The sequence below is a fragment of the Perca fluviatilis genome, chromosome 14, assembly GCF_010015445.1.
Source record: "Perca fluviatilis chromosome 14, GENO_Pfluv_1.0, whole genome shotgun sequence".
NCBI classification, from domain to species: Eukaryota; Metazoa; Chordata; class Actinopteri; order Perciformes; family Percidae; genus Perca; species Perca fluviatilis.
This window is the reverse complement of record NC_053125.1, coordinates 14,190,552-14,204,125: the sequence shown is the minus strand read 5'-3', so window position 1 is coordinate 14,204,125 and position 13,574 is coordinate 14,190,552. Positions and strand designations below refer to the sequence as shown.

The 13,574-nt window shown below is 40.6% G+C and overlaps 1 protein-coding gene across 8 annotated transcripts in view; it reads left to right on the top strand.

The window, feature by feature from the left end:
* The first annotated feature begins 6,068 nt into the window (after nucleotides 1–6,068).
* The window catches only part of LOC120573638 (multiple PDZ domain protein), a 50,560-nt gene continuing 43,054 nt past the window's right edge, over nucleotides 6,069–13,574 (top strand). For all 8 annotated transcript variants that reach the window (XM_039823488.1, XM_039823487.1, XM_039823482.1 and 5 more), the window contains exons 1-3: nucleotides 6,069–6,180; nucleotides 8,902–8,987; nucleotides 10,669–10,835. In XM_039823488.1, the coding sequence (XP_039679422.1) occupies nucleotides 8,972–8,987; nucleotides 10,669–10,835 (183 nt within the window). In that variant the 5' untranslated portion in view covers nucleotides 6,069–6,180; nucleotides 8,902–8,971. The remainder of the gene's footprint in view (nucleotides 6,181–8,901; nucleotides 8,988–10,668; nucleotides 10,836–13,574) is intronic.

Genomic DNA, 13,574 nt, shown 5'->3' with positions numbered 1-13,574 from the left:
GAGCCTTGGTGAGAGAGGTAAAGAAGAACCCAAAGATCCCTGTGGCTGAGCTCCAGAGATGCAATAGGGAGATGGGAGAAAGTTCCACAAAGTCAACTGTCACTGCAGCCCTCCACCAGTCGGGGCTTTATGGCAGAGCGGCCCGACGGAAGCCTCTCCTCAGTGCAAGACATATGAAAGCCTGCATAGAGTTTGCCAAAAAACACATGAAGGACACCAGACTATGAGAAATAAGATTCTCTGGTCTGATGAGACCAAGATTGAACTTTTTGGCGTTAATTCTAAGCGGTATGTGTGGAGAAAACCATTCACTGCTCATCACCTGCCCAATACAATCCCGACAGTGAAACGTGGTGGTGGCAGCATCATGCTATGGGGGTGTTTTTCAGCTGCAGGGACAGGACGACTGGTTGCAATTGAAGGAAAGATGAATGCGGCCAAGTACAGAGATATCCCGGAAGAAAACCTCATCCAGAGTGCTCAGGACCTCAGACTGGGCCGAAGGTTCACCTTCCAACAAGACAATGAGCCTAAGCATACAGCTAAAATAACAAAGGAGTGGCTTCGGAACAACTCTGTGACCATTCTTGACTGGCCCAGCCACAGCCCTGACCTAAACCCAATTGAGCATCTTTGGAAAGACCTGAAAATGGCTGTCACCAATGGTCACCATCCAACCTGACGGAACTGGAGAGGATCTGCAAGGAAGAATGGCAGAGGATCCCCAAATCCAGGTGTGAAAAACTTGTTGCATCATTCCCAAGAAGACTCATGGCTGTACTAGCTCAAAAGGGTGCTTCTACTCAATACTGAGCAAAGGGTCTGAATACTTACGACCATGTGATATTTCAGTTTTTCTTTTTTAATACATTTGCAAAAATTTCTACATTCCTGGTTGTTGTTTTTTGTCAAGATGGGGTGCTGAGTGTACATTGAGAAATAAAATGAACTTTTTTTGATTTTAGGAAATGGCTGCAATGAAACAGAGTGAAAAATGTAAAGGGGTCTGAATACTTTCCATACCCACTGTATGTATTATATTTTCTGAAGGGAAATATGTCACTGCACATATGTACTTACATGCAGCATATCAGCCATGTGAAACACAAAGCTAGTTACATGAAAACTTTAGCAACTTAACATGGACTGTGCTGGTGTAGCACTGTTCACAATAGCTACAGGTGTCTCTACACATATTGAATGAATTGCCATGAAAGTATTGCAAATACTCGCGAAACCACATATTTTCTCATAAGCTTCAGCTGTATTTTAAATTGATTGCTGTCAGCATGCTAACATGCATAACCAAGAAGGCAAACCTGCAAAAAAATCAGCAGATATATTCCATATAATATTCCATCAAGGGGAATATTCCGGTAAATCACTAAAATAATGACGCCACGATGGGGGTCAAAGACTTTCTTTCTTCAACATTATTGTGCGCCACGTTAATACATTCATTTGATCACTCTTACAATGAAGTCTCAGCTGATTGAACTGTTGATGAATAACCAAGCTTGGAGATCTGTGGAACAATCACGATTAGTGAGTTTTGCAATATTATGTTCCTGCAGAAGAAGAAGCTGCAGTTTCAGGGCTGTCCCGCATTTCTAGGATCCCAGTTTTTCATGACAGTGCTACCAAGAAAACTGGATGACAGCAAAAGTGCAACCAAGGCAGTATTACAAATACTATTTTCTGTCCAAATATTTATAGTTTTAAAGGTTTAATCCACCCAAATACTACTTTCTGTCTTGCACTTCAATTTGGTTGCTAAGAGTTGCTGGACAATTAGTGTTATTAGCTCATTATCACGTAAAAATAAAGATGGAATCATATGGCCTATGCAGTCACTAGATCCCAACCAGATATTTGCAAGGTTAGAGAGAGGATGACTCCGGGGCAGATTCAAGATTATATAATACAGAGAAATGGAAATATGATGCCACTTCCAGATACCATCTTTGTTCGGCTGAGAAAGAGAAATTTGGGAAGCAGGTTACACATCATTTTTGTTTTAATTTGCAGCTCACTGAATATTTATTTTTGCAGCCGGATGGAAAAGTCTTTGAGGAGCCAGGATTAGTCTTCAAAACAGCAGTTAGTCTAAGTGACCTGCGGTGTTTTTCAAAGTCTGGCTTGTATTTTATCTTTGACAAAAACAGATGCTATAGCTCTGTGACTTGAATATATTCATCAACGCCGTCTCAAATGTATAGCCAATGATTAGATGAGAGGCACAACCTGCGGTATTATGTAAATTAACCAAATCTGAACTTTCTTCCTTCCTTTTCATTTATTTGTCAGATTTCTTTCCCCCCCCCCCAACATTTACAAACACTGTTATTATCCTCATTGCTGCTCACCTCACCTGTTGTGATTCGGGGTGCATTCAAAAGCTCTTGACTTCGTGGGTCATATAGAGCGCCACGGTGTTGAATAAGCTTCAAGCTTTAGGGCCCTAATTTCAGCTGTCAGATATACTGTGGTCAGATAAGTGCTCTAAAAGCTCTTTCGTGTGATGCATGTTGTAATTTCCTCTGACTGTGATTTTACAGAAACTTGAAAAGAAGATGGAGGCAATAAATTGTTTGTATTAAGCTACCATGCCAGGTTAGCAATCAACGACCTATAACAAGCAATCGCACAGCTGACGGAAATTGTCCTCAATTGCACTTTCTACGCCACACCTTTTTTTTTTTTAATCACACAGTGGTCTTGAGGAGAGGATGAATCTTATAGGGCTCTTTAATTATTAAATGTATTAATTATATTAAAAAATAAGGAAAAAGGTAAAATAATCTAGAAGGCTGTACTGTACCTTTGCTATACAGGACCTATGTCTAGCAAACCCAGCTTTCATACTTATGTATTAAGACAATTCAGTCCTGCATCAGGGCTAAATACCAGAAAAATGGAACGTTACAGTTCAGTAGTTATCACAGAATGTGCACAATTGATTTTATTTCCATGTCTGGATTGGCATGACATTTGGTGTACACATCCCTGCTCCCAAGAGGCAGAAGCTGATTGATTTTGATGACCTCATGACTTCTGACTCAACGCTCCACATCAAACTTTTTGTGGCCAACACAGTCTCCAGAATATCTGAAAGTAGACGCTAGACTGGCATTTAATTTCGTCTGCATATTCAAACTCCAAACACCTTTGCTCTACAACGCTATCAGGCCAAACTCTTAATTTTCAATCCTGTGATCTCGAAGACCAGCTGACACGAAGTTAGAATTCCTTATAGGGCCAGTATCAGTAACATCTTTAGTTTTCAAATGTTTAAATCCCCTAAATCTTAAATTGTTCTTTCTTTTTGTATGCCATTCAGTACCAGTGACCCAACATGCAGTCCCCCAGCTGCAGCCAAATTGAAATATTATTCCATTATTCTCTGGCTAGCCCTATTGTATGAAAACTAGTAATAATGCTGTCTGATTCTTTATGTGATCCCTTTTATATCTATTGGGATGGTATAGTTTCAAAGGCTATTTGAATGTTGATAGATTTATTGGCAATAAATCAAGACAGGGAGACAATGTCAGCTTTCCAATCACTGAATTTCTGAATCCTTCAGGGCATTTTCTTTATTACACAATATGACTTCATATACCTCGCCAGTATCCAATAAAGTCTATCTGAAAAGTGAGTACCTTTAAAGAAAAAGTGTGGTTTTTAAGCAGTGATCTAATTATTATTTTTTTTTTTTATAGCAGAGGTTGCTAAATCATTGTAACCTTGAATAATCACTTCCACTATTAATCTCCACACTAAATTGCAATCAAGCAGCGTCAGAGAAAGCCTTGAGACTGTGACTGGCACAAAGTACTGTATCTCAGCTATCTACAGACCATTCATTTTGACCTGTCAAACACAGGTGTTTCTAATAGCATTAGTCATGGCAGCATGCCATTTACGTGTCCTATACTTGTCTAACTGGGGCAGTGCCTTCGATAATGTTATTAGTTACACCTCTAGTCATGGACAACAGCGCACAGTGGCCCCCACGTAAAAAGGTTATTTGGTGTGTGTGTTTTTGGCACAAAATACACCAACTAACCTTTTCAGCTACAGCTTTAACTACACTAAACTTTACCATTTAAAAAGGATATCGATATGAACAAATGAAATGAACGTCTGGCCCTGAAGTAGGAGCAAAGTTGAGATAAAAACACTGGAGATATGAATCCAGTTACCACAGATCTGGAGTCTCAAACAATGTCTACTGCTGAGGGCCCATAATAGGCAGGTATAAAAAATACAAACTGCTGAAGCTGCCTAGCACCGAGCTGAGATTTTTTTTCTTCCACTCTTTCTTGTTTCAATCTCTTGTCTTTTTCAGCGTTTGGCTGAGTCAGACCTCCCACATAAAAGTGGCTTATTGTCAAAGTAAGAGGGGAGTTATAGGGTGGATAAGAGGGAGGTAGAAGTGAAAATATAAATGGTGAAGGGATTTAGTCAGTATCAGCTCTCTGAAAGCAGCTCCCTTTCACCCCTGTTGAAATGACTTCTTCTTACACAGTGATCTTGCTCCTTCCTGCTCTCCTCTGGGGTCGTGATTCATGAAATCTAAAAGTTCTGAAGTTAGGGTCATAGGGCAAATCAACAGCTTGGTGGCATCTACCTGACCAGCCAGTACCTAAGACACAGTCCTTCTCTTTCCTGTGCAATGAAGGGGAAAACGATGCAATTATAATCAGAGCATTGCTATTTTGGTGCTTTTAGATCGGAGTCATGAGTTAATAGGCAACAGCTTCTAACCCAGTGGGTATTTGATGCATTTCATTTTGAGTAACTGCTTAATATGAAATTTGATAAGCATGGCACATTGCCACCTGAAATGGAGTGCATAATCCTGTAAACGCAGAAATTCTGGTTTTATCAGCAGGCTGTGTCCTTTTCCAAGGTGCCTCCTGGGCCTAAGAATACTTTACTTTCTACTTGTAATCAAAAATCACACCAGTTGATTGATTACACTGGAATTCTTAGTAGTCTAAAACGTGTAGCTTTTACATGTACTTGTGTGGGAGTATTATTGATATCTTACTTGTTCAGTATTACACTATGTCTGCATGTGGCTGACAGATAAACTAAATGTGTATTGGAGTTGGCTCGCTCATGTTTTATTTCTTGACTGACCAAAAATGGTCAAGAATCATTACAAACATTTGTGTCAATTCTGCCAAGAATATTTCCCCTGAAGCAATGTTGGTAATAGGCCTACATTAGGAATTCAGGTCTGCTTTCTTACTTATTTGCCCTACAATGACTCCAATATGTCGAAAAAAAAGAATGACAGCATTATTTCTCCGTATGAATGTTAGATACGGAGCTCAGCATTTTGCTCAAGGGCATGTAAACAGTGCACTGCTGCATCTGTGACCCGTATGGGTCACTCAGGCCAGGTACTCTCATATGTTATCATTTTAAGGAATTAACTCAGCGGCTTTAGACTAAACAGCATGATGTTAAGAAGTTATCCTTCAAAGTATCTCTGATGTAATTCACATTCATTCACAATCAACATTCATTGGTGCCCTTTAAAAACTGTCTGAGTGGTTTTCTAGGGCTGAAATATTCTGTGATAAGAAGGGTTGAATTAACACAATATGGGGGCCCTCAGCAAAAATAACCTGTTAGGCCCCTGTTGACCCTGCTATCTGTGCATTGTGTACAAGCTTGACTCTAAATACCCCTTAAGTGCACACTGCTGACTACAGCATTTCATCTACAGACACACTAAACTAGGGGCCCTGGGTGTCTGGGACAGTTACCCAGTTGGTAAACCATCAGTCTTATTAGTTATTTTCTTATTATTAGATAGTATAAAAGTTAGAGGTAGCCTACATGTCTTAGTTTTCTCCTTCAACGTATCAAGTGGACCTCTACTCTAGAGACAGATTTTATTATTTATTTTTATATTTGACCACAGCCCTGACCCCTGGAGCTGGGAGTCAGGCCTGACATCTCAGGCCTAGGTGTCAGGGCAACCAGCAAGCGGCGCTTCAGCCCCAGCTCAGCTCTCGGTGCCGCTGTCGCTGAAAATGTCCATAGAGGATCGAGTTACACTACGCCCCATCTTTAAGCCCCAGTCAGTGCGCCGTTAGCCGCAGGACAACAGAGGATAGGATAGGATACTGGCCGCCGGGAAAGCAAAGGCTCCACACCCATGTAAGTGTTTATTTTTGACAGGTTTCGCTTGTTACTGAAGATTTGGGAAAATATTACCAACTTTCGCTTTTGCGAGACGTGCCTTTGTTAGCTACATTGTCGCTTATGAGAGGAAAATATCTGAGACGCCTGTTGTCGCGGTGGGTCACTCAGCAAGAATGGCGGGATTTAAATTGCTTTTAGTGTCTCTTTTCAAGTATAAAGTATTATCTGTGTACTGTAAGTAGCCCCCGGGTGGCGTTTTCTGACCCAAACTAGCGACACTATCTAACTTCTTTACCGTCTCTCTTTCGGAAGCCTGTTGCTTTCTTGCTCCATGGATGAGATGGTGAAGGAGGAGGAGGAGGAGTTGAGAAAAGCGGATTGTCCCAAGTGCCTTGGCGACTTTATTCAAAATACTAGCAAACCTGACTGGATTTACAAACAATACGCATACTTCTATTGTAGCAAACGCTTTAATAAGATAAGAAAGTGTTAAATGGGGACGTACTCGACCGACATTTGCCAATTATTTTGGCGAAGAACTGCACGATGAAACGACAACCCGTTATCATTAGCTATTTGTGGTCACGGCAAAGCTCACACATGACTTCAACTGTTATTTTCGGAGGTAAATGTCACCTTAAAGCTCCCGTGTTTTGGGTTGAAGTCCACTGTGTCACAGTAGCTAATGAGTTCCTTAAGCCTCCTGTGAATCATTCCAAGCAACTGGATGTGCTACCTAAAGAGTGAATCACTTCTGCTCTTGCTTAAGAATATGTAAGAATATGAACCATAATACACGTCCTATACATTTAAACGGGCACTCTGCTTTATGTCCCTGAAAGCAACACCAAGGCTATATTATTTATCTTATTATAGCCGTATTATTGTAATAGCATCAGAATTTTTTTTTTTTTACACCACTACTGGGCACCCTACAGAAACAAACAAACTGCTAAAGCCCAAGGCCATATTGGAATATAATATACATGTGTATTTGTTAAGTCTGAAATGTAGGCTATATTCTTCTCTGGAACTGGGTGCCACTAAGTCATTTGAATCATTGTTTGAGGGGTCATACAGGATCAGTAGCAGTAATGAAGTAGTAAAGATAATCAGATTTATGCTGCACTAATATATTTTCCTGCAGCAATGTATTATGTAGCCTATACTAGTACAGAGAATTTAACACTAATCAAAACTAAAATAAACCCAATAATATACAGGTCTAAGATGAAGAAAACGGCCACATACAGTATTTAGGACGCTCAGTCCGGTGGAAAGTTATTAACATTTGATGACTCAAATGATGAACATAAACAAACCAGTGCTGTGGTGATCCTGTTGCCACATGTACTGTAGCTATTCTAAGCGTCTATGTAGGGCTTTTAACGGTCTTACCAATCTCCTTTAATCGTGTAATGTCTCCCTGAGTCATGCCATGCTTCCAAAGTCAAGTGTGACATTCCTAAGATGGGAGTTGACAGCCATGACATCATTGATAACAGCATTAGTCAAATCTAAAACACATAACTACCTATTTATGTTATTTCAAGCATGTGACATATACATGTATGTAATTTAATGGCAACATGTTTATGTTTAACCGGAGTCAAATTCCTTTTGTTTGTTTGCACAAACCTGGCCAATTAAGCTGATTCTGATGTATATAGTCTTCTTACTGTCAATCATATTATAAATCAGATGTATAAAGAGCTATGGTGGGCTGGGAAAGAATGAGGACCTTCAATATACCTTAATATATATTTTCATCCAAAGAAGCACAACAAATAACAGTATATGCAACCTTTGATTTGAAGAAAAAAAGCAAAAATCTACATTACAACTGGCTAGTGAAATCATGACTTAGAGCTGCAACGATTCAAGGATTAGTCAATCGACAAAATGAATCTGCTGAGGATTTTTTCTTTTCTTTGTCATATGTGATAGTAAACTGAATTTCTTTGGGTTTTGGACTGTTGTTAAATAAAACATGCTATTGCAATAGATCACCTTGGGCTGTGAAAAATTCTGATGGCCATTTTCACTATTTTCTGACATTTGAAATACAACAATTAGTAGATTAATTGAGAAAATAATTGGCAGATTAATATATGATAAAAATAATTGTTGTAGCCCCATTATGATGCAAGCAGGGTCTTACACTAGTTTTAAAATAACTGATAAGACTGTTTACCTGAATATGATTATTAATCATCAGAATGTTGTTTAAGGAAGAATTATGGCTATATTTATCAGATAGGATTAAAATGGATAATCATATTTAATGCGGGCTGCAGACATGTCTGGCCTATTACAAAACTACTAACAAAGTGCACTGAATGAAGTCCCAGGAATCTAAATTGCCAGGTGTTAATCCATCAATCAGAGCATTAGTCAAATATAAGGGAACTAACAACCTACGGTGGATGTGCGCTCAGACAGACACGCAGCACCATTGCGCTGGGGACTCAGTAAATAGCCTACAGTTCTTCAGTACAATGGTTACTCTGTGATGTTAAGGTGAAGCATTCTTAAGAGATAAATATGGCCCGACGGAATTTAAATATATCCATTTTCTCTTTCATGTTGACCTTTCGAATAGAGGAGAATGAGCCTTTCCAAGCTCTTATTTCCTGTTTGCATCCAGTGTGCTGTGGAAGTTAAAACATATCAGCTGATATTCAGTTCTCTGATTGTTGAGAAAAATACATAACACCAATGTGTTGTTCTTTGCAGCCCTTGAAAAAGGAAAGAGTTTGAAATTGCTGTTAATGGGGAGAAATCACATTCACATGGAGTTCTAAAAATGATAGAAACAATGGGTAAGTCATCTTTTATTTTTATTTTATTGTTTTATGGCAGCCAGATACACCTAATTGAGTCAGTGTGTTATTTATTATGATTACATATATACACGTTAGGGAAATGATAGTTACTTGTGCATATGGCTACAGTATGTATTCATTGCATCCATCAAATGTTCTTTTCTCTCGTTCCTCTGTCTCAAATTTAGCAGGCCCAAGCTTTAATGTCTCCAATAGTTAACATTCAATTCTATCATGATAAGACAAAACATGAAATATTGCTTCCATCTCCATCCAATCTCCATATCTAAAATGAGTGTTTTTTGCAGAGGGGTTTGGTCTAGTCAGTTGGGTGTCCGTCTTTGCTGGCTCTGCATCCGTATTTGGCTCCTGCTGTGAGTTTTTCTCAACCAGTATAAGAGGCACTGGATTCAGTTCAAGGCGTGTGGACTGCCAATGTTGCCATATCTGAAAATGTTGCCATATACTTGATTGTTTGTTTGTCCCCATAGAGGTTTATTTGTCCAACTGTCAAGAACGGAGACAAATTGGGGCTGCCAGCTTCTTTCTTTAAAGCCGCAATCTGTGGTCACTGTCAAGACTGGCATGTTGACCATGTACTTATGTACTATCAATCGCGTCTTGGTAGCATGAAAATTGAGGCTTAAATCATTTCAATTTATGTTTTACCTCATACTTAGAGAAACTGTATTCGTATTGTATTTATTTTTTGAATGGATCAAACTAGGCCTGCAATTTTGACAATTTTAATAGTATCATCCTGATGCTATGCTCCAGAACCCATCTTTTGGAACACACCCAAATGCAAACAGAGCGACGCACACGTACATGCCACACTCTGGTGGGTTATGCTCACTGAGGCAGGGCCAATGAAAAAAGTTACCTGCACAGGACCAGTGGCGAACAGAAAAGAACCTGCTGAGACCCCAATGTCATTGGCTTGTTTACAACCTTTGTTCCAACAACAAAGCTTGTAAGTGCAAAATGTGCTTTTGGACATTGTGCACGCCCTATTAGGTGTTAGTCACAGTTGGTGAGCTTCGGAAATTGCTTCATTTTTGTCCAGATGACGTTGGGTCGGCCCATCCTTACTAACAAGCCACTCTGGAGTTTGACTGTGGGGCTTATGCAGGGTCCAGCAAGCAAACTGTGGAGGGCCTGGTTCCTTTATCCCACCTGATACCCATTCAATGCTCCTGCGCCACCCACCATTAGCCCTAAAGGCAAAAAAGGAACCATTGCAATTTTGAAAACTTACAGAGCATGTTTTCTTTCCTCTAATACAAAACCTGATGCTACGTGATTTCAATATATTGTTAGGTCTGTTGAGAAAGAACCAGTCAGCGTAAGGCTACGAGATGTGTGGCTCTCTCCAACATTCTTCAGTGCTTATTTACATGCCATTGTAGACATAAAGAAATAAGTTAAAGGCAGTCTGGAATACTGTATATTTAACAGGAAGCATACTATTAAAAGTAAAATGAAATAAGGATACTCAAATGAAACAATGAGGCCATGTATAAACACCCTGCCCTGTTTCACTATCCATGCCCATGCACTGATAAAGCCTCTGTCCTCATCACCTTTCTCCACCTCTATCTCTCCCACGCCTGCTTCTCCCTGCATCCACTCCTTCACTCTGGCCGACGCTGTCACTGAAATATGCGGCGGCTTGCAGATACGCAGCGTGCCTTGCAGGCTGTGGAGCGTCTCCAGGCCAAGCTGAAGGAGCGGGGGGAGGTGCCCACTGAGGAGAAGCTCAGCCTGCTCAAATCAGTGCTCCAGAGCCCTCTCTTCCACCAGATCCTCGCCTTGCAGAAGTCTGTCCAGCATGTCAGAGATCAGGTAAACTCAAAATTATTTCATGGTGTCCACTTTTTGTCCCTGTACCTTGTAGGCCCAGGTATCCATAATAATGCAATACACATAACTACAGTATGACTTTTTTTTTTATCTATTAAAAGTTGTTTTTATTTACATGTAAACAATGCAGTATTGATTATTGTAAGCCTACCTGGGCCTGCGAGACTGTAAACATGTTAGATTAGAATGACAATGCTGAATACAAACGAGTGATGCTTGGTTCCCAGGCTGTGAAGGCTCCATGGAAGGGCATCAAAAGGTTATGGTTATTTAGAGCTCTGCATTATTAGTGTATGACTATAAAATGCCAAAATGCCAGATGGCAGCGCCACACTTTGTTAGCACAGAAGTAATATAAACAGAAGTAGTCATTAAGTGGGGTGGTGGGGGCTATTCCCATAGCTTAGCTATGGTGACATTTTGATGTTAATACATTAACCCTTGTGTTGTCCTTCGGGTCACCAGGACCCGTCCAGTTTATTTGACGTTTTGTATTGGCCTGGCGTTGAGCTTCGGGGTCCCACCCCCCTCCCCCCCCCGGTGACCCTCGCACACTACGTGATGTCATTTCACATGAACCCCGAAGCTCAACGCCAGGCCAATACAAAACGTCAAATAAACGTATAGCCTAGTTAACCCTTGTGTTGTCCTTCGGGTCACCGGGACAACACAAGGGCTAACTAGCCTTTAGGCCCAAGCATTATTCCAACCACAATGCATTTTCCTAGGTTACAATGGATTCGGAAGAATAGGTTCACTTTTTTCCATCTTAATAATGAATGCCAGGCCATGTACACTGAAAGAGTTCCCATCCTGAAGCAAAATCAATGTAGGTGATGGGGGACAAAAACCTTGGTCGTCCTGTGCACAAATGCATTCTACAGTTCAGCTGAAGCAAATATGGGGGGTGGCAGTAGCTCAGTCTGTAGGTAGTTGGGTTGGGAACCGGAGGGTTGTTGGTCCAAAGTATCGTGGTGGACTGGTAGCTGGAGAGGTGCCAGTTCACCTTCTAGGCACTGCCAAGGTGCCCTTGAGCAAGGCACCGGACCCCCAATTGCTCGGAGCGCCTTTCCATTAGTGCATGTATAGGTACTGAGCATGTTTGTGTAATTCAGACATATGTGTAATAACAACAGAGTGAAAACATTGGAATTTCCACTTGCGGGATTAATAAAGTATACATTATTATTATTATGAGGCTGCCAAATTAATTGTTGGTCTTTCAAAGTCTTGTCTTTTAGTGTTTTCACGAACAGTTAACTGTGGAGGAACTGTGGAGGAACAGATAACACATTATCAGACACAAGATCCCCACAAACTAAAATGACTGTGACCTTGGGAGGATATCCACTTAATCAGACAGTTAAAGCCTTATATTAACTTTAGAATGGAGTTTTGCACAGAAAGAGGACTGTGGAATCACATTAGGAAGGCTCTTAACAGCTGCTACAGACAAGAGAACCAGCGGGTACAATGTTTTTGATGTACATATGGGCATGTAAGTACTGGTTTAAGACTGACATGAAGTCTTATGTCAATGGTTACATGTTAAACATAACATCGCCAAGAAGAAGGTCAACTTGAAACTCCTGCGTTACCCGTATCGCACAGTAAGGTTAGAATATTTTCCATATCCACATTTTCCACAATTGCTACTGCCTTTATCTTTCCTGTTTCCTGGGCGACCTCACTGATTCTGTTTTTGGCTCACACACTCCCCCACCCTTTTAAATCCCCATTCCCAATAGTGTTGCTGCTATGGCCAAATTGCTGTCAGGGTTCACAAGAGCCAGACATAATATGGGTACATGAGCAGAGATAGTTGGTCTAAGTCAGGAACTCTTTTTCAAGCTGATTCTCTCCATTGAGAATAGAACATTTGAGTGGAAGGAAAGAGCTCTTAAGTCGCTGTGGAAAGGGGCCAGGGTAAGCATTTGAGAAATAGAGATGAAAATATGTGAGCTATGCAGTGGGAGGCAGGGATGCTAGAGCTTTTTTTTTTACCCCTTGTGGAATTTAGATTATAAAAGTCCTGCTGGCATTTTTGTGTGCTGGAGATTTCGCTTATTTCAAAAGAGGTACATTCCTACTGCGTGTGTTCATGTATGTTTTTGTGTTACTGAGCAAAATTTATCAAGCAGCCATTCATCATAAATTCCCTTCTGGATCTTGAAATGGATCCATTCTATGTTGTAAACACTGTAAAGAGACGTATATCAGAAACTGCAACAAGTCGTTGTTATAGAGCGTCCAAACAACTGCCTTTGTTTGTCCCGCATAAGCAAAATCAATTTGGAGAGAGGGTGTGTTTTTTTTTGTGAGACAAGAGCCAGACACATAAACACACACACTGTCCATCTTTTGGCTCTGCTAGTTAGGCCTTGCTCAGGCCATGTCGCTATGGCGACAAGGCCCTACTCGCCAATGAGAATGAGGCCGCCGTGTGAAGTGGGGCAGAAATAATTTCTTAAATGTGCAAGAACCAAACTGGAACTTTAATCCTCTTAGCCAGGCCCCAGCTAACAAAGCTCATGCATGAGGACAGCAACTTAGCAGCATGCTATGCTAAGTTAGCCCCTGGCCCATAGGGTTTTGTTTGCAGCGTGCAGCACTGTCCAATTGAGTTTTGTTTCTCAGGACTAATCTGGGACTGTATTTATTAAAGGAGGCATCATTTACAGTATGCATTTCCTAAACTGAAAGTTGTGCAGTCAACTTTCC